The 16,687-nt window shown below is 39.7% G+C and overlaps 1 protein-coding gene across 1 annotated transcript in view; it reads left to right on the forward strand.

Annotated features, from left to right (window-relative positions):
• The window catches only part of vax2 (ventral anterior homeobox 2), a 28,389-nt gene extending 11,899 nt beyond the window's left edge, over nucleotides 1-16,490 (forward strand). Inside the window, exon 3 of the mRNA XM_044183420.1 lies at nucleotides 11,978-16,490. Coding sequence (XP_044039355.1) covers nucleotides 11,978-12,478 — 501 coding nt within the window. The 3' untranslated portion in view covers nucleotides 12,479-16,490. The remainder of the gene's footprint in view (nucleotides 1-11,977) is intronic.
• Nucleotides 16,491-16,687: the final 197 nt, after the last annotated feature.

Raw genomic sequence — 16,687 nt, forward strand, 5'->3', positions numbered from 1 at the left:
TTTTGCCTTGTGGCTTTCTTTACCACGCGGAGGTTAGAGGTCAGGGTTGGCCACAGATCAGTACCCCTGGGGCTGCTCACGCCTTTAGTGCGTTTTTAGTTGCTTAGTTTAGTTGCTTGTTGTTTAAAGCATCTTTGAGTGTCTTGAAAGAACCCAGAGAGACAGGCGCTATAAAAACTAGGTGACCCTTATATGACCTCTTATGAAACCTGGTAAATCTAAATTCCCTGTTAAGAAGTTGCACCTGCTTGTGCAACTGGTTTTGAAAAACATCTACAAGCATTTGTATAATATGATGTGAAGATAGTATAATTGTTTAGACATTGTTATGGTGGTAAATATACACAGGAGGGCACTTGATTTGGTCCACTGATATGAGGAGAAAACTGAAAGAATTCAGCTTTTTTCCTCTTAAAAGAAAAATAAAGACTCTCCGTTTATGGTACTGTAGGAAAAATCTCCAAACTACATCTATCTGTGTTTTCCTCTGCAGGCTGAGGTGAGAGGAGACAAGATGACAAGCTGTGTTTATGTGTCTGTGTACAGTGAATGTCCTCGTTGTGTGTATTGTTCTCCATGACGGCCCAGACAGACGGTGTCTGGCCACTTGTCTGGAGCACAGAGGACCCGGCCATGACGTATAGCTGTGCAGATGTAGCAGAGAGGCAGCCGCACAGTACGGGGATTGTCCAAACACTCAGAATAGAGAAAGAGATAGGAAGGGACGCAGACAGACAGAAAGACAGACAGACACTTGTTGCCTTTGTGCTTTCAGTTAAAATGTTTGGGCTTCGTGTTGTAAAGAAACAAACTCTTTCTTCTTAACTCTGCGGTGACCTAAAGCGAGAGCGTCATCTTCAGAATGGGAACTTTTGTCCGACTCGCTGATGGTCAGGAAGAAACCTGCGAGGCTCTGATTATCTAATCAACTGATTAGATAATCAGAAGAACATAATAGCAATTACGTCGTATTTGCCTTTGTCCTTAATCACTCTCTCAGATTGAATTGACTTGTTTCATCAGCTTCTGGCAGCGTGAAGTGTGTGTGTGTGTGTGTGTGTGTGTGTCTGTGTGTGTGTGTGTGAAGACAAGGGTGGTGTAATTTTCCAAACATATGGAGGACCATGAGGACCATGTAATCCTTCAACTGATGTGACAACAGGAAAATCAGCAAAATTGGATACAAGAGGTTTTCACTTTTCATACACAATCACACACTGTAACACACACACACACACACACACACACACACACACACACACACACACACACACACACACACACACACACACAAACACACTCCAAGTGCCTCAAGTCTGACCCCAAGTTTCCAGACCAATCAGCGTGGTCAAAAGTTGTCCATGTAACCACTTTGTTTTTGTTTTTCAGGCAAATGTGTAATGCCGTTAAACTGGCAGATTACCTGTGTGGAAGTTTATAGACACCTGCCAGTGGAAAAGGGAACGCCGAGTCCCCACCTTATGTTGTTTACAAAACAGCATATGCTGAAAAACACTGATTGAAAAGTAGCAGTAACTCATTGTAAAAAGTACTTTTGTTACAAGAGAAAGTACAAAGTACATACAAATTTTCAGCAAAACTTACTTAAAATATCAAAAGGGAAAGTATTCGTACTCAGAAAAATGGAGTTTTATTATATATATTATATAATTGTTGTTGTTGTAATGATGTGTTAGTATGCAAGCAGCATTTTAATGCTGTAGCTGGGCGAAGTGGAGCTAGATTTGAACCCTTTTGAGTCCAGGTTGATTTTGGTTAATTTTTGACGACTTTCTATACATTCATTTTTGTTTCAGCCCAAACTCATTAAGTCTGACTTCTCATATTGTCAATTTAACAAAGTATAGAGCTGCCAGGAACACAAAATACATGAAAAATTACACAAAATGTACAAATCTTTAGTCATAATCACTCAAAATATTATAGAACAGTCCTAGGTATAAAAAAACATTGTTTCACTATGTATACACACTAAGAAATAAAACTATAATACAGTCTTTACATTTATGGTCTACAGACATAAATGAGATACTGTGTGAAAGACCCACATCAACACTTAGGCTTTCTCAGCTTGTCTCAATATGATATGAAAATAAAATGATGTTACTATAAATAAAACATGTTCTGTGTATTCACAGATGAATAGACGGACTCCAGAGAGTAACTACTTTATATACTATTGGGTAGTGAGAGAGCTATTTGTATTGAATGTTTGATTTATTCTAAATATTTTATTATATTTTATAGTATTTTCTTTTGCTAGTTCTGGGGTGGTCTATGTTTTGTTTTTGTTTTCATCGGAGCAAATGAAGCCATGATTTCTTTTTAATTTGTTTGCTTGCTTGCCAAGTGTAAAGAAAAACACAAAACCTTTATATAAACAATGGACCTTTGCTGCACACAATTGATTCCTATAGTGCATCAGTGGCCTTTTGATTTCAAGTTTGTTTGAATTGTATTTTAACCTATTACACCATGTTTTATAAACACATCTTTATCGGAAAAAGTAACTAGTAACTGTCAGATAAATTCAGTAAAACGTACAATATTTCTGAAAATGTAGTGGAGTAGAAGTATAAAGTAGCAAGAAATATGACAGGTTTCTCAAATATGTACTTAAGTACAGCACTTGAGTAAATGTACTTTTCACCACTGTCAAAATCCTGAATCCTAAATTTGTCTGAAAGGGCTTTACAATCTGTGCAGCATATGACACCCTCTGTCCTTAGACCCTCGGTTCAGGTAAGGAAAACCTTTTAAAAAAAAAAAAAGAAGGAAGAAACGTCAGGAAGAGCAGCAGAGGAGAGATCCCATTTCCAGAAGGGAAAAGATAGATTTCGTGTGTTCAGACATAAAATATAAGGATAAAAGAGTGTTATGCATTTAAGAAATTCAAAACTGAGGCAGCTGAATTGTGAAACTGTCCTCAGTTTTAAGGCCTCTGTGTCTTGCTTTTGCCAGCTGTGACAACAAAATCAAATATGTCTTCATTGGTTTAGTGAGCGCTTTGGGCAGCAAAGACCAAACACTAGAGTTTTTTTTTTTTTTTGCTGAATGTGATTCAAGTGACTGCGGGGTGACATGCAAGAAAAGTCATGGACCACATTCAAACCCCTGCTGGTTTCTTTGGCGAATGAGTGCAGCACATCTTTAACATTACAGTATGTGAAGGGAGGAGGTAAAGGCTGTTATCCAAACCTGGTGGGGTTCCCCCGGCTGTGGGGGAGAGAGCGCAGTGAATGGGTGGAGGTCAGGAGGGAGGGGCAGAGGGAGGGATGACGGAGAAGAGAGAGAGCGAGAGAGAGAAAGAGGTGGGCCTCATAACAGTCCCAAGTGCTTTTGCACTAAGGAGGATTAGGCAGCCATATCTACCAGCGATTCTATAAGACGGAGTTAACCCCTGGCTGAACCTGGCTAGCCATGTGCGATGGAGGACCAGATCGGGTTTATTCGGGCAAGGTTAGGTGAGGGCGTAGGCTGGTGGGTTATGAGCTTTAGGGGTCAGGTAAGATGTGATGGTGGTGGTGACGATATTGGCACAGGCGTGAGGGGTGTAGTGTAAGAAGAAGCGAGGCAGGTTGAAGGTATGAGGTTAGGGTGATGGAGACAGAAAGAAGAGGAGGATGGAGGGGTCCGCACGGGAGATGTTCTGCAGGAGCTGCTCGTATCGATGCTGGATGTGTTTGTGGAAAACGACTTGAAGAGCAGACCCAGGCTGTTATATCTCACATGAAGCTGACATCAGAGTGAGGAGGGATGCAGTGGTGTGCCAGCGGCCGTTTTTGATTTATGGTTTTGTAATCCTCATGCTGATGTCAACATGGATTTGAAAAAAACCATGTATTGGTCAGTTTGTACAGCACTTTCACACGCTTCTCCAGTTGGAGAAGTAATTGCTGGAGGGATGGATGGCACCACTGTAGATTCCCTTTGTCAGACGATACAACACAATACATGTCTTGTTTTCTTTTTACCTTCAAAGCACCTGACATCCATGATGGTTGTTTTATTGATGTAATCTGGTTTGTCAGATATATATCAGATATAAGTAAGTAAGAAGAGATTTGTGTTGGACTGTGGCCAGGATCCAAATTCCCACTGTGCCACTCCACTACCATAACAAATAACATGGCTATTTTACAACACAAGTACCACATTCTTCACAATAAAAGCATGTAACACAAATTATCAAAAAGGCATGATAATAACAAAAACAAGAACAACAGAATAGAAGTAAAACAGAAATAACACAAAAGAGTAATACGTTTTTTAAAATGTCGATTGAATTGGATTATCTAATAGAGAGAGGTAAACTATTCCAAAGTTTTGTGGCACAGACAGCAAATGTACACTCTCCCTTCATATTAAGACACTGGCTAGCCAACCTGAGAGACTTTAAGCTATTATATAGTTAAATAATCCAGAAAATGTTATAATTAAGTCCATTTTGGCCCAAATTTAGCTTGACATAGGCACCTGTTTTAGTCCAATATGCCAAACACTTTTACACAGCTTGAAGTTTGCTTTGTGAAAACATCCCATTTTGTACTTTATATGCCTAAATAATTCTTTGAATAGTGTCTTAAATCACTTAAAGGTCCAGTATGTAACATTTAGGAGGAGCTATTGGCAGAAATGGAATATAATATTTATAAATATGTTTTCATTAGTGTATAATTACCTGAAAATAAGAATTGTTGTGTTTTCGTTACCTTAGAATAAGCCATTTTTATCTACAGAGGGAGCGGGTCCCCTTCCACAGAGGCCGCCATGTTGCACCGCCATGTTTCTACAGTAGGCCAGAACGGACAAACCAAACACTGGCTCTAGATAGGGAGTTCGAAGCCACCGTAGTTTTTCCTACACTCTTGGAAGGGGAGGGTGAGGCGAGCGGTATTCAAATGGTTGCTAACTGCAATTTCACTGCTCTATGCCACTAAATATTACACACTGAAGATCTAAGCTGAGCTAATTCTAGTACAATTCATCAAATTGCAACAAATATGTTTAATACTGTACATGGTCTCTTACAAATAAAATAATACATTAATAATAATAAATATTTGAACTTTTTAGCTTATTTCCAAACATGTTTTCTGTGAAGAAAACATGTTTGGAACATGGAACATGACCATTTTTCTTGAGTCGCTGGTCTTTACTAACCTGAAAGTAAAAGTAAAATTTACCAAAACAGTAGCCAATTTTCATTATAAAAGGCAATCATTTTAATTCTAAATAATTGGTACGGGTGTCATATATATAATCTGTAACAGTGTTGAAAAAAGACTGATGTGTTGATCCATCACACACAGTTGAGTAAGTCATTGTTTCAGCTAATTTCCTGTAACTTTTTGGTTTCTTCAGTAAAGGCGACCAGTGGTCCGTCACATATAGTACAGCTGAATACACATTGGTTGCCACTGGTCCATTACATTACATATAGTTGAGTATCCACTGGTGTGTTACATACAGTTCAATGGCTGCCAGTCCGCCTGGTACAATCTCCATGAAAAGAGTTTTCATTGTGTGCTGTGGATCATCACATGCCTAGGATCAGGGGGTCTGAACAGGGTCACAGTGGGAGCACCGAGCTGTTGGAGGGGTCATGGAAAGTGTGAAAGATAGTCACCAAGCGTCCTTTACCAACTTTACCGTCACAATCCTGCATTTCACTTTACATCATTATACAGCCGGGCAGGAGAGTATATTTTATCACTTGATGTTTTAGCTAATGCTTTCCATTGTAGTAGCTTAGGTAAAGCGATAAAGTAAAGTGAAATAAAACAGACTGATAAATATACAATTGGGACAAACTATTTAGAACAAAAGAGACAGAATTATAAACACATCTAAATAAACAAATGTTGTCTTTATTCCACTTTTCTCCTGCTGCTCGTCTTTAACTTATCTGATTTATTGAACAGGCACATGTAGATGCCCAGTTGATCTATACACTGGGTCTTGATCTGGCTTAACCTTTCTACCTCTAGTCCAGTTTGCCTGACACTCTATTTGCAGCTGTCTGGATTCACAGCGCAGGCCTCTGATTGGTTGACCTCTGCCCGACTGGCCTGTGTATTCATGCATGCTGGCATGATCATCTCTCCCTGACCTTGAATTTACCCCACCCTATATTTATCCGTGTCCTTTCATTTTTATCCCCTGCGTTGTGTCTCGTTGCCCTCGTCCTTTGTCTAGTCCAGTGATGTCCCACCTCTCTCAGGTTTTGTCCCGTCTTGTCCTCCTCACACTTGCTGCTTCTGGCTTCCCTAATGTGACGTATTTCCAGTTGAAACAGGATAATGGGGTGGGATACAGGGACACACACAGGGAGGGACTTTCAAAATATATAAACCAATCAGATGAAAGACAGTTGCATTTGATTTTAGCTGTGGAAGTGTGAGGTTTTTCAAAAATAATTTTATATGCATGCCTACGATTACACAGTGAGGTAATTGAGAAAAGATTTTCAATTGTAGGCATAGGCATATGGAAACATGCACATACACATGCTCACAAACAGAAATATACAAAAATACAATACCATAGAATAAAACAAAACATTTACTGGGAATGGTCAGACATAGACAATTAAAATTAAATGAAATTCAAGCTTAACATAAAATATAAAAAATAAAAATACCAGTCAATACATGTAGGTTTTAAAATGTTTTTAAAAATGTGGCAGCTGACCTTGTTCCAGTGTAGAAGCTAAAACATGATTTGTCTTTATTCTGCATCACAGAACTTTTAACAACATTTGGTTGTCAGACCTAAGGAGTCTCGGTGCAGGACAAGGTGTTAAAATTTCAGGGATACTGTATATAATGGAGCCACACCACGAACGGCTTTAAACGTAATCAAAAAGTATTAAATTGAATTCTAAAACAATAGTATATCAGTTTGATTGCTATAAACTCAAATACTAAAACATTTACATTATATTCCTGGTCTCCTCTTGTGAATATACACATTTAAAAAAAATGTATTTCCCTTTCTCTTTACACCTATAATCCTAATGTTATGCTGACACAATTTCTTTGTTTAGCACTTATTTAAAAAATTATGCAGATTTCCTTTTTTGTGACCAACTTGTCATTAGAATTTCACACAGAGTGGCACAGGCAAGTTTAAACAACTGTTTATCAATCAATCAAACTTTATTTCTATAGCACTTTTCAACAACCGAAACTGAACCAAAGTGCTGTACAACATTAAAAACAAGATAAAAAAAAATAATAATAAACAAAAGTTTAAGAAACTGAAACTGAAAAAATGGAAAAAAGGGGCAAAAAATAGGAAAAAGAAATAAAAAACCACCATCATCCACCCATACAATCACACCCACCTCTCCTACTGCTTTGTGAATCATAAAAATTTAACTTGACAATTATCAATACATACGTCATCAGTCTTTTCTTTCAGATACAATTTAAATATTAACTAAAGCAGCAGCTGTCTTAAATTACAAGGCTGGCGATATTCTATGTTTTGTCAAAAAAGCCCATAAAAAAACAATATTGAATTGATCCGACTATTAAGTATTGTTTGTTTTAGCCAAAGGCAGATATATCTTATTCCTCTGTGCCATAGAGCTCCATTCTTCAATAACTATTAAAAACACATCAATGAGCAACACTGTTGCGCTGGGTGACTTAATTACAATGAACATGGGTACTGTAGTTTATTTTGAGTCAATCCCACATACAGCTTCCTGTTGCCATAAATATTCACTAGAGCACCACATGTGCTTTCATCCTCGGGGGAAAATAGAAAATAATTTACTCCTGCTTGAGCAGCATTTGCTAAAAACTACAGTGCCCAGCTATTTTAAATAATTACTGAGCCTTTAAAAAAGAGAGAGAAAATTACAGAATAACACCAGACTTTTCCTTAAATGGCAGCTGTTTCCTTGTCATTAAATCAACATCAAATCAATCAACATTTAACAACAAGGCTGTGAAAAGAGGACAATCACTGTTCTGTTTCCACTGTGTCATGATCTAATGGATGTTTGACCTAAAAACACAATGACATGGATATTAGATAATAACGTGAATGTGTTTTAATTTAACTTCCTGTTACCTAGTTTTATCTCACCCATACTTCCACCAGTCTTGATTTTGCCACCCTCACTAGAGTGCAGCGGGGAGGGGTGCAGAGGGCGAGGCCAGGGCAAATGCAGGTCATGCCAGATCCAGATCTCCCTCGGTAATCTCTGCCCCAGCTCTGAACCCTGGATCCCATTAAAAAGGATTTACATCCAATAGTATAGATGTACCAAAGGCAGCTTTGCTGTCTTCTCTTCTCATCATTTCCCCCCTCTAATAAAATCCCTGTAAAACAGCAGCAAGCTTTTTCCCCAAGCAGTAGATAAGAGGACTACGATGTGAACAGAGGACTGCGCCACACCCACAGCATGCAGATAAAAAAAGAGGGATTGGTTTCATCTGTAGTGAAAGCTTTTTATGTGGGATGTGGGTGTTTGGCAGACGGTGGCGCATGAGTAAAATACATAGAGTTCTTAGAGAGGCAGTGTGTGAGCTAACTAAATATAGCCTGAGATGAAGGAGAAGCAGCTACACAGAGATCATTTCTGCTGCTTATCTCACCCTCCTGTCACCTCTCCCCTCTTATCTGCATCCCCACTATCCCTCCCTCTGTGCCTCTTTTGGGTCTTTATAGTAAGACTTGCTGGTGTCACTATTCCTCTCTGAGCTGTGGGATCCTCTCCGATCCCATTATTTGTGTCGTGGTCAGTAGCTGAAACTATGATCTCACTTGCCCTAGCTGCCTATTGAGCCTGCCTTTACAGTGCAGTGATACTGTAGTTAACACCAGCCGGCCTGATTACCTCCACACAATCCACAACTACGTTTGTCTTATAACTTATGGCCACCCAACTGGGCGAGCTCCATGTCACTCTGGCTCTGGTGTTTTAGAAGATGAAAAATGACTGGTGCCAGCTACACGAAGGTGCTGTGTGAACACAGTACAGACTAGAAGAGAATATCCTTAGGAAACATTGAAGTGCCCTTTGGCAATTCTTTGAGGGAACTTGAGGGAAATATCTGTCTCTTTAGCTGCTAAATGCTCCACTGTGTTCACCAGCGATGAGAGTGAACCAAAAACAGTAAAGTTGTGGGCCGGACAGCTAAATAATGAGCTGAAACTCACTATAAAGCTCTGTTAAGCCGAGGGGAACTGCAGATTCAGGTGAAAATTCTCTGTAAGTTCATACTGTAACTAAGAGCGACACCTTTCACATTTTCATTAGATTTTTTATTATAAAAATATCGATTATAGCCGCTTTAAAGGCACTGGAACTAAGAAAACATTGTCATTGAATGTACACTGGGGTATTGCAGAATCATAATGACCAGGAAAAGTTTCACAGTCTCCCAGTTCAGTGGGAGTTTGATGTTATTGTTTTAGATGTGATTGGCTGGTCGAGAGGCATGTTGTCAGGACTGGTTAAAATTAGGGCATTTCTAAATTGGCATGCCCATTGAGAAGTGTCCATGTTGTTCTGCAGACAGTCGTTACTGCATCAAACACACGGCTAGTTAGCCTGTCGTCATATCGCAGCCTTCACCTAAGTTTCTTTGACTATTTTTTTCACAGCTCCAAAGAAAGCATAACGCTACGTGCAGATATTTGCACGGTGGTCCTAAGGGGCAAAACACCACAGCACAGGACGAAAGACATTAACAAATCAGAAAACACAGCAACAAAACTGAAAACACAACGGCGTTACACAAAACGGAAAGGGACAACAATTCTTGTTCGTGATTAGACAGAACTTAAGTGAATTCAGAGTTCTTGGACAGCGATACATAAGTAAACACCTGAATATCACCGACTCTGCCAATCATTTGCTGAATGCTATTTAATAAAGGCAGAGAGATACTGTAACAGGAAATAAGGGAAGAGAGGAGGGAGGGAGGAGGATGATGTCCCAAGTCAGACGTTGTGATTACATTGTCATAAGTTTTTCAAGTCAAAAAGTGAAATTCAAGTGAAAGTCGGTGAATTTGAACACTTTGACTTGCAGTGAATTCCAGCCACAAATGTGTACACACAAGATAAAGCTTCTAAAGGTTTTCTCCGAACAGCTTCTGCAGCACAATCCATGTTTAGTAGCCAAAAGCCCACGTAGAGAGACCAGAAAAGTAGTTTTAAAGTAGTGAGTAGTGTTGTTCCGAGTGCTGTGGGGTGCAACGAGAGAGCTGGACCGTACAGGAGAAAGTCTGGTAAATATTGGACTACTGGACCCATGATTTAGCTGCAAAAGTTGGTCCTTTGAAGTTACGTTGAGACTAAATGGAAGTTTAGAGGCTATTTGAAAGCTGTAACTTCTACCATGAAACTGAAACCTTAAAATCTTTGTTATATCAACCCCAAAACCGTTGTTTTACACCCACACGGTGACAAGGATCTCAACACCCAAAGGTCTACTGACAGAGCAGTGGGTCTTACTGATAAACGGGGTCATGTGAGAGGTTCGCTCACTGCAAACGTGTGTGTGACTGTCGCGTGTTCTGTTCACATGTGACCTCTGTGAATGTGTGTGCTCACATAGTCCTGCTGTGTTTGCATTGTACCTTCATCCAGGCTTTATACTTGGTTCATTTATTTGTGTGTGTATTTTAAATGTGTTGTCTGGCTGTTGTGCAATCAACAAATGGTTATGAAACTTTTTATTAAATGAAGCCACAGACCCTTCAGGCTTACACATTTCTGCTGCTACAGGAGTTTCCTTTTAGTCGTCTGCTTCCAAACCTCATTTATCAGGGATTAAATTACTGGATTTTTACGAAAAATCCTGAAGAGGCTGAAGGAAAGTCTATTGTGTATGTAAATAACTTTTAACTGCGGAGTGAACTTTCTGCAAACTATGAACATGTCTTGATTGGTTTAGATGTTAATTACTTTGCATGATATATAGATTTTCCCAATTTGAAGAATTCCCAAACTGGTTTCTGATCTCATTTTGTTAATTTTTATCATCAAATTTAAACTGTGTATCAAGACAGTACCAATATATCATTTAAATTCTCTTTCCAATGACAACAAGTTGAAAGTAATAAAGTATTATCCACCTTCCTGCATGCCACACTTTGAGAGATACTGTAGTGTGTCTGTAGTGAAACACGGAGCGCAGTGAAACTCTGTCAGGATCGTATAAATGTTTTATGTGTGTGATTCCTCTCAGTGGTGGCTCTCCGTGCAGCGATCTCCTGTGACCCCAATGTGCCCTCCAAATCATCATCCCACCCAGCCCCTACTTTTACACTCGCTATACATTAAAGCTGCTGCCCATCAATTAAACATGGCGGACAAGGACAGGCAGAGTTAACCAAGCTTTTCTCAATCTGCTGCGGGTGGTGTGACGGCTCGTGTGATGAAACTCTAAAGTTTGCCATGAGAGAGGACTATGGTGCAGATGGCGATACCGATTATGAGTTTTTTGTTTGTTAAATTTTACATTTTCACTTTCTTTTTCCTCTAGAGCCAGTAAAATTTGTGCAAACAGCTTGATTCGTTGTGCATTTGCATACTTTGCCTAATCTGTTCTCTATTTTCTGAGGCTATATTGAAACTTGTTTTTTGACTGAGCTCATGTTCCAACTCTGCTTGATCCAATGGCTGGTGCCGGGCAATTACAGCATCTCCGCTTGTTCTGCATGGATTGTGCGTGTATGATGCTAAGGTGTTGCATGCTCTTCACTGCTTGCAACTGCAAGTGCACAGAACATAAAATCTGAAAGCTAAATTTTTTTGTGATATAAAACTGTAATTCTTCTCGTTTTGAGTCAGTGTTCTGTGATGACAAGCCTTTGCAAAGTTTTCTAGCCCTTTCATTTCTGATTTGACAGATTCTGCCACTGACAATCTATGTGTTTGGGACAAAAAAGGATAATGTGAATCTTTCTTCCTGGTTGTGTTGTTGCAGGTCAAGGTGTGGTTCCAAAACCGCCGGACCAAACAGAAGAAGGACACCACCAAGGATTCAGACAAACGCTCCTCCACCACGAACGAGTCAATGGCCACCTGCAACATCCTGCGCCTCCTGGAGCAGGGCCGCCTCCTATCGGGCCCCGTCCCACCACCTAACTCCCTCCTGGGGCCTCAGCCACATCCGGCACACAACGGCTCCCTGCTGAGCAGCCCGGGCGGAGGCTCCTCCACCTCTCCGGGGATCAGCAGCAGCACTCCTCCCAGCTCCCTACCAGGGGGGACTTTCGGGCTGTCGCTGCCCTCACTTGGCGGCACATCGCCATCACCGCGGCTGGGCGTCCCGCCGCCGCACTCCCTCTGCTTCTCCCTGCCGCTGCTGGGGGGCGCTCATCATGAACTGACATCTGCCTACGGCTGCGGTTCTTCAGCTTTTGAGCCGTACATGCGGCTGGACAGGAAGGAAGCAGATCTGGGAGGGAAGAAGACAGTTTCTTAAGTAAAGTGTCCCTCTTTTAGGACACCAGGGGACTGGGACTTGTCTCTGTAAGAGCTTTTCTCCTCAGTCATTCACCCTGCCGCCTGTTTGACACTTGAGTGGCAGCAGACGGGGGAAAGAAAGCACCCTGGTTCATGAGAAATGTGAGAAATGGAAGAGACCAGGTTGCTGTCCTTGCAACACCATTTTGTGCCATAGCACTGTCGGGCACACTGACACAAAATGGTGAAAAGGACATGATGTGATGGAGACTCTCCCGCATAAAAAAAACTTGTGAATTTTTGCAAAAATGCCGTGTGTGTATGTTGCGTGAACCCTGACAGACAGATGTTTTTATCACCACTCTCTTCGCAGTGGTTTCAAGTGACTCTTCACTTTTTGTCCAGTGAGTTTGTGTGTGTGGTTTTCTCTCTATACAGGCCTTCATTTACTGTTCAGGAAAAAAAACAATACTTGACATGGGTAATTCAGACTGAATCAGTGTCTGAATGAGAAGAGTGGTATTTCAAAGAAAGCAGTTTGTACACATTTCAGTACATATTCCCGTATAAGTGGCCATGTTTGATTTTAGTTAATGTGCTATCACAATATGGAAGAAACACTGAAAAAAAAAGAATTGTAGCATTTTAATATCAGTCTTTTTGGTGTCCAGCAGTAGTTTTTGTAAATTCTTTATTTGGTTGTGTTTGTATATGAAATAATATGTGGTAGGATCTGGACAAAAATTACATATCTAGATCCGATAGTTTAATATAAAAGAACATGAGAAGAAAGAAGAGTAGTTTTGTGAGAAAGCTGGTTAGACTCTGCCAAAGCATTTATGGATTAAGCTTTGGAGGAGCCACACTTGTGTCCTCCAATCACTGAAGCAAGTCAAGGTCAAACAGAGAAATGACCTTTGGACCCAGATTAACTTTTCAGTCTATGATTCACAGACGTCACAGTTTCCCTTTGAGACAGTTAAAGACTCAAAGAAAAAGTTTTGAAACACAAGAATTAAACATCTGGCCGAGGTTTTGGACAATTTTTCTATTCACAGAACCAAATTTGTGTAGGCCGCAAATGAAAGCGTTGTTCTGCTCTTCAAGGAGTCAGGTAGTCTCAATCCACAGATCCAGAGATTTCTGTTTGCATCTTGTTTCTTGGTGTGGTGCGATTATTAACAGAAAATTAATCGGCAATGTTTTTTGTCATTCTTTGAGCAAAAATACCAAACATTTTCTGGTTCCAGCTTCTAAAACGTGACGATTTGCTGTTTTCTTTTTAATAGACGTTACCATGGACTCTGAGAAATTGTGAATACCATTTTTTCACAGTTTTTTTTAACATTTCATAGACTAAACAATTAATTGAGGAAATAACTGGCAGATTAATTGATAATGAAAATAATCATCAGTTACAGCCTTAGCTGGTCACAATGAGCCATGACACCTGTGGAATCAGCTGGTGTTTTACCCCAATACATTTTTCTTATTTAAGTTGGCCATTATATGTTTTGCAACAACATCATAACTATCAGACGTACTGTTTCATCAGGTCATATCCATAATCACTAGAAATCTCAATGTATTTTTACACAGGAAACTTTTACTGTGTGCACATGGTTAGGATGCAATAAGCTGCAGCATCACATGTGTCTTTTTAATGATATTGTATTTTTCTTCAAATTGGTATTTGTGTTGGCTCCATGTTTTCCTTTTTGATGTTTTACGCTGACTTTTGTCTCGCCCTCCTGTTAGACTTTACCTCGGCCCGTCTTAAACGAAAATATTTCCTCTGCTTGCCCCTCATTGAAAGCACTTTATGTTTGTAGGTTTTTATGCTTCCTTCTTTATCTCTACTTTTTTTGCTTTTGAATGCATTTCAATAACTCCTTATTGACAGACTGAAAATCCTCCCAGCTTTCACAGCTTTAATATGAGTCAGGGTTTGGAGTTGCTTTATTCTTAGAAAGGTATTTTTGTTATTAATGCCAGAAAACCCCTCAGTTATTTCCAGCTACATTTTCTTTCAGCTACATTTTTAATTTTACATTAATTAATTGATTGATTTGAACCTAAATTGACCTCAAGATCCAAAAACAGCCCACTTTGAGAAACACATTTCTCTGTCGTTGTGGATTGAGAAATTCATTCAGGACAGGCTGAAGGAGGAAAGGAAAAGGATCAGCTGTAGTATTTTTCTCTCCCAATATGATGCCATTTGTCCAGATTTCCGCTGTCCAAAGAACATCAAAACTCACCTGCAATTCGCAACAGTTTGCCCTCAATTTGTGCATGTCAGATGAGTTATCGCCCCTTTTTGTTTGTTTGTTGCTTCTCATTTTTCACGTCTTTTTTCCCAATGTATCTATTCATTTCTAGGTTTCGTTTCATTGTGAGGTTTAATAGCCTACGTTTACCCGATCCCTTTCTCTTACACTGACTGAAGGTGACTCGACATCTATTTAAAAAATAAAACGGACACTCTCATGACATCAATTTAAAAAGCTGCTCACAAGTAAAGGCCAGGCTACGTCTAAAACAGCCGAGCACGTTTTCAGCTGCAGATACATTTCTTGTGGAGTGCATGGAGAGGTTGTGACCTCAGCCTATGAAAACTCCCTGTCTGTCAGCTCACCGGGCCTTTTGCACCAGTGTAGCGCCGGCTGGTAGCAGGTGATTTGTTGTTGTTGTGTTCAACCCCCTGTTATCCATTCACAGCTCTTTGCAGCGGTGCACCTGTGCTGTTGTTGAACACTGTATTATTTTCTATAAGCACCATCCATAATTGACAGGCTGTGGCATCAAATATTAAGCAGAGAGATGGAGCTGAGAGGTCAGGAGGCTTGCTTCTCGTGTAAGGCCCTTTCACAAACCCGTTTTTTCCCTTTACTCACAACAGGGTCGTGTTGCTTCGTTGCTAAGTTGCTCTTCTGTGTCGTAAGCAAAACACAGTTGTTCCCCATTTTTAGCTAGTTGTTGTTGCAGGTTTTAGAGCTGCATATGATAGTGAATAAGTGAGCCCTCAGAACTGCTGTAAAAAATCTCTTAATTGATCTCGTTTTCAGTTTGTCAGTCAATGTGACAGGAAAGGAAGATCAGACATTTAGAAAGCAGATTTTGTGGTTTGGTGGTTACAAAAGACATCTTCTCACACTGTGGTGTATTGTAATGTAAATCTGCAGTTACTGTATTGTACACTCAGTCATGGCGAGGCTACTGAAGAGCAGCTACTAGATGAACGATTTGGCTTGAGGGAAGACAGTCAAAGAAGTGAGATGCCACTTCTCTTTCAGGCAAGAGAGAGAAGCTTTGTAAAGCCTTGCATCAGTTAAACGAAGCCTTTTGTTTTTATTTTTGGTTCTACCGTTTTTTTCCTGCTTTCTTTAGCTTCTTTTTCAGGCAGTTTCTTCTCATTCCAGCTGAGTGGAAGTTTTGCTTTTGTTGTGTGCAATCTGTGACATCTTGCACTTGTTTAGGTTACCACCATCTCAGAAGCATTAAGAGCCTTCTCATGGCTCTCCCTACTGCATCATGATTTTTTCAGATGGGTAAAGTCCTTTGAGATTGTGTGGAAATGTTCCTTTACTTTAAAAATGAACTGATTCTGCTTGGTTTACTTTTTCTTTATGCACAGCTAAGGTCCTGCATAGGCCGTAACTTTGTTTCTTTAAGCAGTAAAAGGTACTTAATGTCAAGCTAATGGCACCAGCTACTACTTATGATGAACAAACTCTATGTACATAGATATAAATTTATATATGAATATATATAAATGGGTCTTTGCACAAGTTATCTTTTCATGTCCGCTCCATGTGATTTTAACAGGAAAAACAAAATGCGAAGGAAGATTCAGAAAAAAAGACTTTATATATGCTTTACAATTCTTTGTCTCATTAACATTTTGCACTTATTTAAAGAGGCTTACTTCTGTTTCTGGGCTGACAGAGCTGTTTTCATGCTCGGCCAAGATATTGTACAATATGTATATGTATTTTTATTCATATGCATATAAATATATGTCTATGTAATTTGCCTCCTGTGTTTTGTTTTCGTCATTTTCTCACCACCCTTAAGGCCACAATCTGAGATGCATGTGTGGACAGTTTTTTAGAATTAATCAGGAAAAAACAAGTTATTTCACCATTTGCTTTACATTTATAACGGCACAAAGATGTGTGTGATATGAATCAAAAAACTATTTGAGAAAAGCAGTTTATAGCCAAAC

This window comes from Siniperca chuatsi, linkage group LG22 (genome assembly GCF_020085105.1).
Source record: "Siniperca chuatsi isolate FFG_IHB_CAS linkage group LG22, ASM2008510v1, whole genome shotgun sequence".
Classification (NCBI taxonomy): Eukaryota; Metazoa; Chordata; class Actinopteri; order Centrarchiformes; family Sinipercidae; genus Siniperca; species Siniperca chuatsi.